This window comes from Erythrolamprus reginae, chromosome 1, assembly GCF_031021105.1.
Source record: "Erythrolamprus reginae isolate rEryReg1 chromosome 1, rEryReg1.hap1, whole genome shotgun sequence".
In the NCBI taxonomy this organism is placed as follows: Eukaryota; Metazoa; Chordata; class Lepidosauria; order Squamata; family Dipsadidae; genus Erythrolamprus; species Erythrolamprus reginae.
The window spans coordinates 266,848,378-266,863,727 of record NC_091950.1 but is presented as its reverse complement, the minus strand read 5'-3'; the positions used below and the strand labels follow the sequence as shown (position 1 = coordinate 266,863,727).

The window sequence follows — 15,350 nt, the reverse complement described above, 5'->3', positions numbered from 1 at the left end:
TTTCCATCCCTAATAGGCAACAGCTGGGTTTGGGTGTGGTTCTCCTCAGAAAGGTTGAAAAGGCAGGCCCGCCCTTCCTGTATTGTGGAGAGTTATCTTTTGGGAGTCCTGTGACCTTGCTTCGATCCTTGGCGTCTCTGATTCTGGCTTGTGGCCTCGAAGGCTGAAAACTTGGGGGAGGCGTGGGTTTTGTTATCTACAGTGGTGTGTGTGCCAGCAAGAAGCCTGTTGTATTGTCTGGCCGTCATGACTCTTCTGTGAAGCTTCATAGCATTCCAGTTTGTAAGAACAGTTTTTGTTATTTGTGTTTGTTTTCAAAGATATAAAATGACTTTGCTTTTTACCAGCGTGTCTGGCTACTCTTTTTAGTTGGTGTTGACGTCTGGGGGAACCCAGACAGAACATCGGGTATACAGGTTTTTCCCCCCTCTCCTCTAAGAAGTCACCATCCTTCAGAATCGTCCTGTCACCATAGATCCTCTTCACAAAGTTCCTCCTACCAGACACCAAGTCTCTTTCTCTTTATTCCCATACGGCAAGCAATCTCTTTTATGATCCGCTATTGCCAAATTCTTCTTCACTTCATTTCCCCTCATCATGGGTGTGCCATTTCCCCCTCTTCTTCTCCAAGTTTGTCGCCACTTTTCAGAGTCACCCATCATTGCAGATCCTCTTCACAAAATTCCTTCTCTTCGACACCAGCAGTTTTCCTCTCTTTATCTCAACTCGGAAAACAATCTTTGCTATCAATCCACTATCACCAAATTCTTCTTAGTCTTGTATGTCTCTGTCTTTAAAAAATGCTCCATCACCATATATCATCTCCACAGAGCTTCTCCTCCCAAACACCCGAATTCCATCTTCTTGTCTCCACCTGGAAAAACCACCTTTCTCTTCTGAGCTGAAAGTTTGGGACTTCACGCCACCAGAACGGCCATAAAGGGCGAGTTTCTTCATGCTGTTTATGAGAGTTCCTTTGGTCCCACCGGAGCTGCACTTCTCCTCACAAAACCACTGAGTGAACCCCAATTTGCCTCTAGGGGCTTCCAAAATGTGAAGAAATTGGCTGAAACAAGCGGAATCCCACTCGTTCCAGCCACTATAGCATGACATTAACACTGGAAGTCTATTTCTGCCTTAATTTTAATTCCGTTTTTATGCCTAACACTTTTAAATTTGATGATGTTAATGATTGTAAACTCTCCTTATATAAATGATACCGTAACACAAGTTATGAATTTCATAAAGAAAGTGCAAAATAAATAAATAAATCTACACTGACATTGCAAGGAAGATACAGAGTGTAGTAATCCTACTTAAAAAAAGGAGAGAGCTGACTGAAAACTGACAAATGTTTGAGTCAGAAGTAAATGCAAAACAGGCCACGTTGGCTACGTCAACAGATATGTGATTTCTCTTCCTGCTTTGGTGAGATCTTGTTTTGAGTTCTCCGTCTGTTTCTAGCTTTACACTGTAAAAATAATTGAAAACATGTTCTGCAACTGGAGATGATCAGGGGACTCGGACTCAAAGAAGGTTGAAGGGGTCTTAAGGGGAAAAACTGAAGTGGAAAGGAATACGATTCCCACACTCAAATGTGAAAATGTACGAGATCAATATCTCCTCTTTCTCAAAACTTGGAATGAAGGGTTTAAGTTACATGAAGAGAGATCCCAATGGAATCCAAGCAAAATTTGAGAACAATTCAACAATGGAACCAGCAACCCACAAGACAATGGACTTCTCTTGCTTGGATGCATAAGTAGTCCTCAAGATACGACATATGTACCTATTTGGCTGCCAAGATCTTCAGGACAGGTCCGTGAATATCATCCCTGACAATATCTCAATTAAAAAAGATACTCCTCCTGATTGTAATTGGGACTGGCAACCTGGCTGTTCAAAGAATTGAGCTGTTTTGGTTTGGTTTTAATGATAAACCTTTACTAAGTTAATCATTCAAAACTGAAACATGCCACAGAAACACTGCAGATCATACTGGCCAACATTCCTTCCTCTTATTAGAAAGCAGTGCTGGCAAAGAAGTTAATTATCCTCTTTAACTCCTTTTAATAATTGTCATTTTACAACTGATAGCAGAAATATGGTGGCTGTTGAGCACCAAATATGCTCAGTGCTTATGAAGCAGTTCTTCTGCCCTCCGTTAAAAGTTATTGCCCTGAATTGTGAGAGGAAATGATACGGAAATGTGCATATTAATTAAGATTAGGGAGAGGGCTACTGCTTACTTCATCTCCATTATGAACGTCTGCCCTGCATATCCAAACAAACACATACATGAAATTCCATGCATCCAAGTTGATGCCGCATTGTTCATTTCCTTAGAAAAACTACTGGAAGCATGAGGACAATGCAGGGAGAGTTCACTTCAATTGAAGAGAAGCAATATGCTAGGCTGGCTGGGGAAATCTGGTTGGGTAGATTAGAAGCAACAGTAAGGACCCAACCCTTTATTTCTAAACCATTCATGATTTATTTTGCCTGGAAGAAAGCAAACAAAGTGCAGTTTGTGATAGAAGGCCAACCTACAATGGAATAAATTGATAGTTTTCTGGTTTATGAGCTTTCTTTGGCAACAGAATGGGAGAGGGGAAATGTCACTGAATGATTATTTCTCCCCATCAGATGGCCTTATGCCAGCATCCTTAAGATTTTTATTAATATTGATTGTTTTCTCATTGCTTATCTGTACCCTATGACAATGATTAAGTGTTGTACCTCATGATTCTTGACAAATGTGTATTTTCTTTTTTGTACACTGAGAGCATATGCACCAATGACAAATTCCTTGTGTGTCCAATCACACTTGGCCAATAAAGAATTCTATTGAATCATATCCTTTTGGGCAAGACAAGGTTCTGAGAAGCTAGAGAAGGTAGCAGAAAGTGAGAGCAGAATTACTAAAGCTTTGGGGCTTCCGTAAACAGAGAACACTGTCCATTACCAAAGACATCACTATCCTGTAAGAATATAAAGTGACATCACTGGTCATCACCACTTGACCAGGGAAAGTAGTGGTAACTCTGGTTGCATGTAGTAACGGTTCCAGAGTAGACTAAGACAAGGGCAGAGGGAAAAACCCAAACAGACAGAAGATTCATTTAAAATATCTATTGAAATTACAAATAAAAGTCTTTGATATGATTCCAAAGTACAAAACAACATCCAAAGGCATTCAACAGCTCTTTTATACATCACAGTGTTAGTGGCACAAAATGTAGTTACATTTCAAATACAGGAACAAAATGTATTTCTTTTACTGTAAGTCAACATCATTTATCGATATGCAGGACTCTTCCATGCTTCTCTATACAAGGGTTGTTGTTTTTTAAAAAAAATCATGGTTCAATGAGCAGGGACGATTCAACTGTATGGCACATACCTGTACCTAAATACTTTTGGACTCCAATAAGACAGGATGACATGTCTAATAAAGCAGGAACCAGCAGGGGCCTTTAGACACAAAAGACCAGTTTTGTCAATTGCAGAAGTGCATTAGCAAGCATGATGGCTAAAAATCCCTTAATGCCACTATTGCCATTTCCTAGGACAAAACCCTTTGTAAAACTACTTTGCGGGGGTATTTCGCATATGCACAAATTTACAATGGCAATTTGCTCCTGCTTCACCTTTGAAGGGCCCCTGGCATGCCTGCAAAATGATTCAAACAGGAGCTACCGTGAATGCTTTTGACACATGCGTCAGGCAGAGCTGGGACAAGGGCTGAAAAGTTAGTTGCAATTGCCTTTATGAGCTCATGCAATGATATTCTGACACACATTTTATCATTTGGCCTCACTGGATGCCTACCACTCCTTGGTTGCCTAAAATATTTTTTTTTTAATTTATGTCAAGAACATGGATGAGGTGCAAAGATTCCAGTTAGGATCACAAAGAGAATATTCCATCTCTCCAATTCCCACTACTAGTTTGAAAGGATTGCTGTATCTTGGATGCCAATTATGACTAGGTTTTTTCCACTGGTGCCAGAGGCAAATGTCGCTCCTTACATCAACTAATCATTTGAAAATTGATAAATGGGAAAACTAGGAGAAGTGATTTCATTTTTGTTACTAGCAAAAAAGAGTGAGAGAGGGAGGGGGAGAGAGGGAGAGATTAAAGTAATGCAATCAATGGATTAATTTTCTGTTACAGAAGAACAGCAGCGGTCAGATTTGCATTAGATAACAAGTACAAACCCTCAGCCCAATGGTTATGTCCTTATTATGCTACAAAATATTTTCTCTTTCAATTGGTTCACATATGCATGAAATATGTTTTTCATTTCCGGGTTTCATTTGCTTATAGAACATTCTGAGCTAATACTTTCTCCTAATTTAATATCTAATATCTTTATAGTTTTCACTCAAAACAAATTAACTACTGGTTGAGTTATCAACTGTAGCCAGATGTCCATTTTATGGTCCTTTGGAATATAAAGAAAATATAAGTCAAAATATAAGGGAAGGGGGATATTTTAAAACAATGCCTTTTGTCACAATACTATATGTCACAAAGATAGTAGTAGTTTAAAAGAAGTATTTTAAAGTTTTTAAAGTATGTATTAAAGTTTTTAAAGTATGTATTATCACTGCAGGCTTTTTAAACAATTGAAGCAAAACGGAAGGGAGAAAACAGAACCTTTTTGAATTTAGTTGGGACTATAACATCTATATATTATCTTTCTCCATCCAGACACAGCTTAATGAATTGTGCTCAAAGCACATAATATGTGCCTCACTCTGGCTGATTATCATTACCTGTCGGACATTAGAAAAAATGTTGTGTCTATGTGTGTGTGTGTGTGAGAGAGAGAGAGACGACATCTACACTTTCCATATACTCCTCAAACTCATGCCTTGAACCTTCAGGCTTTAAGGAAGATGAACCTCAGGGTGAACAAAAGAAACAGGTAAATATACAAGTGATGTTTCCTGTCATGGAATGGCATAATTCCTTAAAGGAAAACTGGTTCTGTTTTTTTCATGGTTGGCAAAGCAGAGTCCAAGTGGGAAATGACGGTGAATGTTATGTCTTCAGGTTAACATCTATTGCCAAAAGAGAAATCATAAGCCTCAGAACTTCCCAAAATTTAGAACATGCTTGGCTTCTACAAAATATTTTTTTCCCTAGATATGTAAAAGGATACCGGATTAGAGCAGCTGTATTTACATGTAGCAAATAGGTAGAAACAAATCTAGGTAGGAAACAAAAGGCACAGTTGGACGAGGCTGGCAATCTGGGCATGATGCATAACCCAACCTTCCTCAGCTTGGCATCTCCCAAAGTGGCATCTCCTACTGGCCAGCCTGTCTCCAATCACCCCAGCCCCTTCCCTTTCTCCTCTCCCCTACTATTCCTCAATTGCCATGGCGCCAACTCTTCGGAGTCTTCGGAGAGGGGCGGCATGCAAATCTAAGTAATAAATAAATAAATAAACTCCCAACACGGCATATTCCTGTTCTAACAGAATTGGTCTGTTAAATCTGAAGTCCTCTAAATTGAGAACAGTTACATTAGGGATTTAATATCACCTTGATGTTTAAAAGAGTCTTGATTATGTAACAGTTCTGGGCCATATAATTCAATCATAAAATGTTGAAATCCTCCCCCTGACCCTCAAGTAAATTAAAAACGAAAACAAAATGCAGACATATCCACCTATTTAGCTTACATAGATTTTCAAACACTAGTAGGCCAGAAATGGCACTTTTTGAAATCCAAGGCCTATCTGGATGCCATTACTTTGTGTGAGGAAGATGGGCAGCGGAGATGAGACAAGAATGCTTAAGACGTTTTCCAATTGCAAATATTAAGAAATTGATTTTAATAAACAGATTATTGGAAGTCACATCTAAAATGAACACATTATAATTGGCAATGGGTTTGCAAAACCACCTTTGCCAAGGGTAAAGAACCTCTCAGTTTAATGTGAATAGATATATGAAGATTTTCATCTGGGTCGTGGGTCTCAGTCCCAGAGAATGTTGTCCCCCAGAGAAGAAGGAATGACTCCGATCATGGATGCACACAATTCCAATGTTCAGCTTGTTTTCTGCCAGTCCTTAAACTGTTACCCATAATCTGACTGGTGGATAAGGAACTCTGGTATCAGTAGTTCCTGGAATTCTGGTGCCTCACCTCTCACTCAAAAGTGGAATAAGGCAAGACACTAACAAGATTAAGTGCAAAAGGGGGGGTGGGGGTGTAGGAAACAGACAGCGATGATGAGTAGGTCCCTTCTTCATTTTCTCTAAGTAGGCAGAGGGTCATCGTCTCCTTTACTACACTTGCATTTGCAGCAGAGGACAAACGGAGTAGCGAGGAGAAGAAAGGGTGATGCCACCAGTAACAGCAGGCCAAATCCTGCAAAGATCCCCACGACCTGCATTAAGAAAAGAAAAGAAAAAGGTAACACGCATGGAAAAAACGTTCTTCTGGTTCTGCTTTTCTTTTTTTAATTTTAAAATATTTTATTGCTTTTCTCAGACAAACATAACAAACACAACATATAACATTTAGTGGAGCTACAGTCGCTCCGCTCAAAATAGAAGTCTTCATGATATAAAAAGAAGAAAGATCTTATTATTGTTTAACACCGTCTACAAAATATATTATCTACATAAAAACACATCTAAAAGTTTATAAGGATATATATAGAAATTCTTAATTTCTAGATTAAATCAAACTAAAATAAAGAAGATAAGAGAAAGAGAAATTAAATTTATATTATCGATAATCACAATCTGATACGCTTTTACTATTAAATTCAAATTTTCAAAGTAATATAACAACAAGCTTATCTCTTTTTCTTTTTATCCCACCAAGTATATACCTTCTGCCAAATATCATAAAATTCTGAATCTTCTTCATTATTTAACCGCCTCGTCATCATGTCGAGCTCGGCGCATTCTAAGATTTTCTTAAGTATTTCTGCTTCTTTTGGAATCTCTGTTTCTTTCCATTTTTGAGCAAAAACTATCCTAGCGGCTACTAATATATGAACTATTAACTAATATATGTCTTTTTTATATTTGTTATTTGATATACCTAATAAAAAGAATTCTGGTGTTTTCTTGATTTCTTGCTGTGTTATTTCTCTTAACCATTTTTCTATTAAGTTCCAGTATTCTTTTGCTTTTGAACATGTCCACCAAGTGTGATAATAAATACCTATTTCTATTTTGCACTTCCAACAGTTAGGTGACTTAGTTTGTAACATTTTTGAAATTCTATTTGGTGGCAAGTGCCATCTCTAAAACATCTTGATTTGGTTTTCTTTAAAGGAAGTTGACTTTGTTATTTTCCAGTTATATGTCCATACCCTTTCCCAAGTATTTAAATCTATCTCTTTGTTTAAGTTTCTGCACCAGCTAATCATATTGTCTTTTAGTATCCATTCTATAATTTTACAATTAATTAAGAATTTATATATTTTCCCAATCAATTTTCCTTGGTTTGTTGTTAATAGTTTACCTAAAATATTATTCTCTTTTCTAAGTATATATGTTGTTTTATCTTTGTGGAACCTGGACTTAATCTGTGCATATTGCCACCAATCTATAATGATACCTGCCTCCGACAGTTCCTGGTCTGTTTTTAAATTCCACTGATTATCTACTAGGTCCCTGTATCTCCACATTTTACCTTCTTGTATTAAGTTTGGGGAACTTAAAGCTTCAATCGGGGATATCCATTCTGGCAAAACTAAGAAATGATCTTTTTTTATATCATTCCAGACTTCTATAAGTGCCTTTCTGATTGTATGTCTCTTAAAGTAGGAATGTGTTTTATACTTTTCATACCATATAAAAGCATGCCACCTTAACATTAAGTCATGTCCTTCTAAATTTAGTAATCTTCTATTTTGTAAGGTAAGCCACTCTTTAATCCAAGTTAAAGTTACAGCTTGGTAATACAACTTCCAATTTGGGAGGGCAAGGCCTCCTCTTTCCTTTACATCTTCTAATGCGCACTGCTTTATTCTTGGTTTTTTATCTTGCCATATAAATTTTTTTGTTATCCTCGTTAGTTCTTTAAAGAAATCTTTTCCTGGGTTTATCGGGATTACTTGAAATAAAAACAAAACTTTGGGTAAAATATTCATCTTAATTGTAGAGACCCTACCTAGCTGCAGGTTATTCCAAATTGCTAAGTTGTTTTTAATTTGTTTTAAAGGTTTGGTATAATCATCTTCTTTTAATGGCATGGATTTTGGTGATATCCAAATACCTAAGTATTTTACTTTCTTAGTTATCTTCATGTTTGATTTTGTTTCTAATTACTTTATCTGAAGGTCTGTCATATTTTTAGTTAATATTTGTGTCTTATTTTTGTTAATTTTCAGACCAGCTACTCTCCCATATTCTTCTATTGAGACTATTAACTTTGAAATAGAAATTAATGGATCTTCTAATATAAAGACGTCATCTGCAAAGGCCTGTGGTTTATATGTTTCTTTTTAAATTTCTAAACCTTTAATGTTTTTATATTTTCTTACCTTTATCAATAAAGTTTCTAATGTTAAAATAAATAACAGTGGTGAAATGGGGCAACCTTGTCTAACTCCTCTTTGTATTTCAAACTTTTCTGTTTGGTCATTATTAAGAATGATTTTGGCTGTTTGGGTGGAATATATAGCATCAATTATATTGAAAATTTTAGTTCCAAAATTCATTTTATTAAGTTATAGTTTCATAAAGGACCAGTCAACATTATCAAATGCTCTTTTTGCATCTAAAAATATTAATGCCATTTGTTTTTCTGGATTTTGTTCATAATATTCTAATGTGTGGAGAAAGGCAGCATAGAAATCCAAATAATAAACAAACAAATGCTAAAATGCTATAAATGGAAAAGCTGGTTTCCAAATGGAGGCTGCTCTCATTTCTTCCTCTGCCACTGACGGTAGAGACCAAGGAAGATTAAGCACATCTAGGGAAGGAAGCTTTTGGGTGAGGAGAAGCAATTCTTTCTGAGATTCAGACACGCTGTCAGTAGATCAGTGATTTTCAACCTTTTTTGAGCCGCAGCACATTTTTTACATTTACAAAATCCTGGGGCACACCACCAACCAAAACCATTTTCTCATTTCTCTTTTTTTCTCCCCTTTTTGCTATCATTTCTCTCTCTCTCTCTTTCCCTTTCTCTCTCTCTCTCTCTCTCTTGCTTTCGTTCTTTCTCTCTCTCTTTCTTTCTTGATTTCTTTATCTCTCTATCTTGCTTTCTTTCTCTCACTCTCTTTCTCTGTCTCTTGCTTTCTTTCTCTCTCTCTCACTCTTTCTCTCTCCCTTGCTTTCTTTCTCTCTCTTTCTGTCTCTTGCTTTCTTTCTCCCTTTCTCTCTCTTTCTATCTTGCTTTCTCTCTCTCTTTCTTTGTCTCTTCCTTTCTCTCTCTCTCACTATCTTTTTTCTCTCTTTCTTTCTTTCTTTCTCCCTCTCTCTCTTTCTCTTGTACACCATGCCGGCAACAGCGGCATTGGGCAGTACCCGCGGGATGAGCGGCAGGGCGGTCGGCTGCGAGCGGGAGCTCCAGGGCGGAGACACGGACAACGGCGGCTGGACATGTTGCTGGATGTCTAACATGCTGGCATTGCATTGGGCATGGGTCTGGCACCTCCGTCCCAGTCAGCCAGTGGGCCAGTGCCAGCCCTGCACCAATGCCCAGCGCAGCACCAGCATGTAAGGCGTCCAGCAACACGTCCAGCCGCCACCGTCGGTGCCTCCACCCTGGAGCTCCCACTCACAGCTGCCGCCCCATGGCTACTGCCCGGTGCCCTTCGCCGGGCCCCAAATCTCACCTGCCACCGCTGCCAGGGAATCTCCAACCGGGTGGGGGCGCTGCAGCTGCTGGAAAAACTTGGAAGGCACAAAGAAGGAATCTCAGCTTCCAGTCTCACAACTTTTTGCTCTTTGCACCTTCAGCAAAAAGTTGTGAGACCAGAAGCTGAGCTTCCTTCTTCACGGCACACCTGACCATGTCTTGCGGCACACTAGTGTGCTGGGGCACACTGGTTGAAAAACACTGCAATAGATGACCAAGTGCAAGAGGGAAGACTGGCAAATGTTTTGAGATTCCTTTACACAAGAAAAATACTAAAGAATTTAACCTACTGATCTCTCCCCTTCCCTTTCATTAGTCCCTTTTCAAATGGAAATTGTTTCTACTAGCTATGCATATTTCCAGGGCTCCCCCAAATCCCTGGACTTCTTGTGGACAAGTGAAAAGACGTTTGTGAATCCACACTGATGAACCCAACTGGCCCTTTAGTCCTAAGAGCTTTGGAGAGTTCTGCTGTTACAGATCAGCCTCAATGGGCCACATGGCTTCTCCATCAATGCAAAAGGCAGAGGCTGCATCGAACAGCACTTACAATTCTGCAGCCAATAAATACTTTTTCTACTGAAGGAGAAGTATACAGTATAGTGATTCCAGAACTAAAACGGGTTGGATTCCCCAAGTCTCATCTCAGAAAAGAGACATGTTTGGGAAGTGGGGTCACCAACTGATCTAACAAGACACAAAGTTCAAGGATAAGGATAGGGACAAAAGCATTGCAGGGCAAATTTGCCATCAGGCAGAGTAAAGGAAGGAATAAAAAGGAATGGCAGGGATCTGTGTGAAGGTCATCCCTCATCTCTGGAGTATTTTATTTATTTATTTTGTCAAACATGTACATGATAGTAGTAGTAACATAAGCAAAAAAAAGTATGGATAAATGAGGACAATAGAACAGTAGAACAGGGATTGTAGGTACAGTGGTGCGCTTATGCACGTCCCCTAAAGACCTTTTAGAAATGGGGAGAGGTCGACTGTAGATAGTCTAAGGTTAAAGTTTTGTGGGTTTGGAGAAAAACCCACAGTCAGGTAGTGCATTCCAGGCATTGATCATCCTATTGCTGAAGTCGTATTTTCTGCAGTCAAGTTTGGAGCAGGTTACATTAAGTTTGAATCTATTACATGCTGATGCATTTAATTGCTTTTGAAGCTGAAGTAGTCATTGACAGGAAGGACATTTTGGTATATAATTTTAGGAACTACATTTAAATCAGGTCAGAGGTGACGTAATTGTAAATTGTCTAATCCTAATATTCCAAGTCTGGTGGAGTAAGGTATTCTATTGCGAGGAGAGGAGTGCTCTGATTATTCTTATTCTGATTCTGTGAGGTTGAACTAAAGCATCATAGGAGATTTTGAATTTGGCAAGATATTATTAGATATGAATCTCATACTTAATGCCGGACTCAAAACCACCTGCTAAGCTCACCAGAACTTCTTAAACAAAAGAATGGAAAGTAAAATTATCCTGATTTTACAAGGGGCAACCTAAAAGTTAGCACAACAGAGGTAGTGTTCAAACAGATTTCCACATAGCTGTCGAAACAATACAGTCGTATTTATTTTAAAGTCTATTTTAAGATTGTGTTTTTTTTCTTAAGAAAAAATTGAATCTATGTTTAAGTACTTAATATTTAGACTTTTATTATTTTTCATCAGGGAGTGAAAGTCTGTTTTTTGTCACCAGATGGCAGGGTTGAACAACATTCACTTCAGGAGATTTAAAGCGTTATGTAACTGCATACTTGGAAGTCCTATGTGGTTGCAAAAATCCACAATATTTTAATTTTTTAACCATCCATTTTGCAGAGGGGTGAATTTATGACTGTTTCACTTCATGAAAAATATTGTGGCTTCCTCCTTCACAGCTTGCTATGTTACATTATCCATAATAACTCTAGCAGCCCTCCCTCTCCCTTAGGTTACTGCAATACTTCCAGGAATTATTTTATTTCCTTTCCAAATGAAACCAGAGCACAATCCTAACCACTTTTCCTTCCTTCCTAACCATGAAGAAAGATGTTGAAATATTCCCTGCAAACTGCATTGGCAGAGGAGCAGGCAGGTGAAACAGATAGAAGTTCTCCTGTAGAAAGTCCTTATTATGAGAAAGGTTAAATATATTCCAGAGAAGAAGCCCAAGGAAAACCTTCCTCAACTCTTTCCATCCTAGTAATCTTAGCAAGTATAGTTGGGAGGAGATAGTCTCTTCCCATCCTCTCTGGTGTAAGTTAGGATTGCCCTTTGTGATTCTTTGGGCCTTGGAGTCAGTGTTATTTCCCACTGTAGTAACTGCCTGGATTAAACTCTGAAGTTTTCCTGCAAGGTTTTTTAGAAGTTGTCTGCCATTGCTCCCTTCCTAAGGCTGAGAGGGAGCGAGGTAACTTAAGGTTACCCAGGTCTGTGCCTAAGGCAGGACTGGAACTCACAGTCTCCCAGTTTCTAGCCTGGTGCCTTAACCACTCCACAAATGGCTCTTGTGATTCTTTGCACTTTGCAAAATTTATCAACAACAAAACTAACTGTAAAAAAGTACAGCGACTGTGCAAAAGTAGCTAGTTATCATCATTAAAAAAACCCCACTATTTCCTATTTTCTTGTACTCATTTGTTATCTGAGTAATTATTCCATAAAGATGGAATTAGTTCAGAATTTTTGAGCCGTATTTCTTTAAATTCACTTAAACTCTACATAGTAAAGATAGAGAAGCACCTACCTGTGTTCTGTGCCAAATAACCGATGCCCTAGAATGACCTAACTTGTTTCGGCAAGGTCCTTTGTCATAATGTATAAGGAGAAAGTCATCCTAGAAAAGAATAGGGGGGGGGGGGGGGGGAAACCTTTTTGGAGGCTTTTGGATGTTGGCAAATATTCATAATGCTTCTCCTAAGCAAGGCCAGCAATATCCACGCCTACTCTCATTGGCCACAAGCCCAAAATAAGCAAAGTCAAGTGAAAAAGTCATTCACTCCGGATGATGCAGATGCCCATGATAGCACAATTACCAGCAACATCATTGTTCTTATTATTCTATTCTATTCTATTCTATTCTATTCCATTCCAATGAATATGTATAGAACCAGCGGTGGGCTATGAGCCAGAACGCTAAATTGCGCTCACTGCCATGGCTTGTAAGTTCTTGTGGGACCAGCGCAATTTTGCTGCTGCACCTGTGGAGAAAGCAAAATTGCGCAAGGAACCGTAGGTGCGCCCGTGTTTCGGCGAGGGTTCTTTGCTTCCGTGCATGCTGAAACACAGGCGCACCTGCGACTCCATGCGTGATTTTGCTTCCTCCAAAGAATACAGCAGCAAAATTGCGCTGGTCCCGCAAGAACTTATGAGCCGCGGCGGTGAGAGCAATTTAGCGTTCCGGCTCATAGTCCACCGCTGTATACAACCAATTGTTACTTCTACAAATGTGACATAATAATAAATAATTTAATATTTAAATGGTTAACTTATCAATGTTGGTCTATTCATTTTTACAAATTTGGAATATCCTATAAAATGGCATTTTAAAAGTCTATTTTCTGGGGGCCCTGTTTGCAGCAGCTTTAAAGAACAATAATACAACCAATTCTTACTTCTACAAATGTGACATAATAATAAATAATTTAATATTTAAATGGTTAACTTATCAATGTTGGTCTATTCATTTTTACAAATTTGGAATATCCTATAAAATGGCATTTAAAAAGTCTATTTTCTGATTGCAGCAGCTTTAAGGAACAATAATATTCTCATCTTAAAATGAAAACTTACATCAAGTGATTCCAGACAATACCAGCAGAAGGCATGCTTACAATTTTTACACATCATTTGGGCACAGCCTTCATCCCTTTCAATATAAACTTTGCATTTGGGGCAGCGCTTGATTGGAGCATCATCTTCTTCTATTTTATAAACAGAACTGGAAGAAACAGATTGATTATATTAGTGAACAAATACTCCTTCAGGATTTGTCACTTTCTAATTGAAATTATTTCTGTGTGGCCCAATGGTGAAGACTCCCACCTCCCACTTGGAAGGTTGAGACCTCAATCTTAGTTATTGGCAGATGTTTCTCTCTCCTAGAGTGCAAAGAAAAATATTTGCGCTGAACCCTGTGTAGGCATCAAGAAGGGCATCCAGGCAGTAAATGCTCAACTCTATCTACTCTACCCTAAATAGGCTTCATAGTGTCATGCCCCTGTCTGAGTCTGGAATCTGAGATGGAAGATGAACAGCTGACAGAATGGGAGAGTGGCTCCATTGGCTGTGGAGGAAACTGGAGCACAAAGTCAGGCTGGGCAGAGCAGGGGAGGGGTAGAAAAAAGGGAGACGGGATTCAAATGAAGACTAAGACCCATCCCCTCATCCTAGGGCACTCAGGGAAGAATGCAGAAGAGAGCAATGTGGGTTGTGTGGCTTACAAGGAAGGAAAGGGCCCCAATTCCCTTCACAAGGCACACCTGGGGATGGAATTTAAAGGAGAGACAGTTGGGGGGGGGGGTTGTCAGGAACTAATGCTGAATTAATATGGTATGGCCTGCATTCCTTATGACTATTTGGATTATTGCAACACCACTGTATCCTTATCTCGTCTTGCAGGAATTATTTTTCCAGTCTGGAACTCATTATCTTGCCCTGCTGGAGTGATTGATTGCAGTCATTCTGTTTACAACATTTGGACTGGAATAACTGCAGGTTTGTGAGAAAGCTTTTCTCCAGGCTGGAGAGTAAAAGGGATGTTGGAGCAAAGTTATTGCCAATAAAGGGACTCATACCGGCTCTCTGGCTGTGTTGCCTTCGTGCCACGCCCCAGGTCATCACACACAGGGTCATAAAAAGGGAGATATGTGATGCAGCCACATTCAAAGAGAGATTCTAAGACCATCCTTAGAATGGTCTTAGATAATGCTAAAAAAGCAAAATCTACAATAACGAGGTGAAAGATTTTCATTTTGGATGAATGCCTATAGTGCTACATTCCCTATAAAGGGAGGGAGGGTTTGCACTGTGACATCATGAAGTTGCTTCTTACTTGCATCACTCAGAGCCCCGTGTCCTCTGCTGTGGCTTTTACTGTAACTAAGGTAAAAAAAAAAAATCCAGTCAACTAACAACATGCCACCTGAGACAACAGCAATGAAACCAGCCTTGTGAAAAAAGCTGCTAATAATATGTTAGGAATACAGGCACCTCGCTCAGTAGCTCTGTACCTTGTTTCCCCTGGAAGGAAGCTGACTGGCATATTCTCTTGGCAACCTTGTCCTGGGTGCCAGTTAGATTTGCATGCTGAGCAAAACTTGATGTCACAGACTTTGCACTGCACCAACTGGGGACTCTGGGGTCCTGATTCCTGAAGCTGGCAAACTGCTTGGCAGGTAGATGATGGGCACCAAGTCCGACAAGGATCCAAAAGAACTTCTGTTGAGGAAATAAGGCACAGTTGAGAAAAGCTGTAGTTTAACAGCAGAATTAATAAATTTAATCCCTGGGATAATAGATTA

At 39.1% G+C, this 15,350-nt stretch overlaps 1 protein-coding gene across 3 annotated transcripts in view; it reads right to left on the bottom strand.

The window, feature by feature from the left end:
• Positions 1–5,816: 5,816 nt before the first annotated feature.
• RNF144A (ring finger protein 144A) overlaps positions 5,817–15,350 on the bottom strand; it is a 100,287-nt gene continuing 90,753 nt past the window's right edge. For all 3 annotated transcript variants that reach the window (XM_070732950.1, XM_070732952.1, XM_070732951.1), the window contains exons 5-8: positions 15,060–15,267; positions 13,621–13,768; positions 12,575–12,664; positions 5,817–6,406 (exon numbers count right to left, since the gene is read on the bottom strand). In XM_070732950.1, coding sequence (XP_070589051.1) covers positions 6,275–6,406; positions 12,575–12,664; positions 13,621–13,768; positions 15,060–15,267 — 578 coding nt within the window. In that variant the 3' untranslated portion in view covers positions 5,817–6,274. The remainder of the gene's footprint in view (positions 6,407–12,574; positions 12,665–13,620; positions 13,769–15,059; positions 15,268–15,350) is intronic.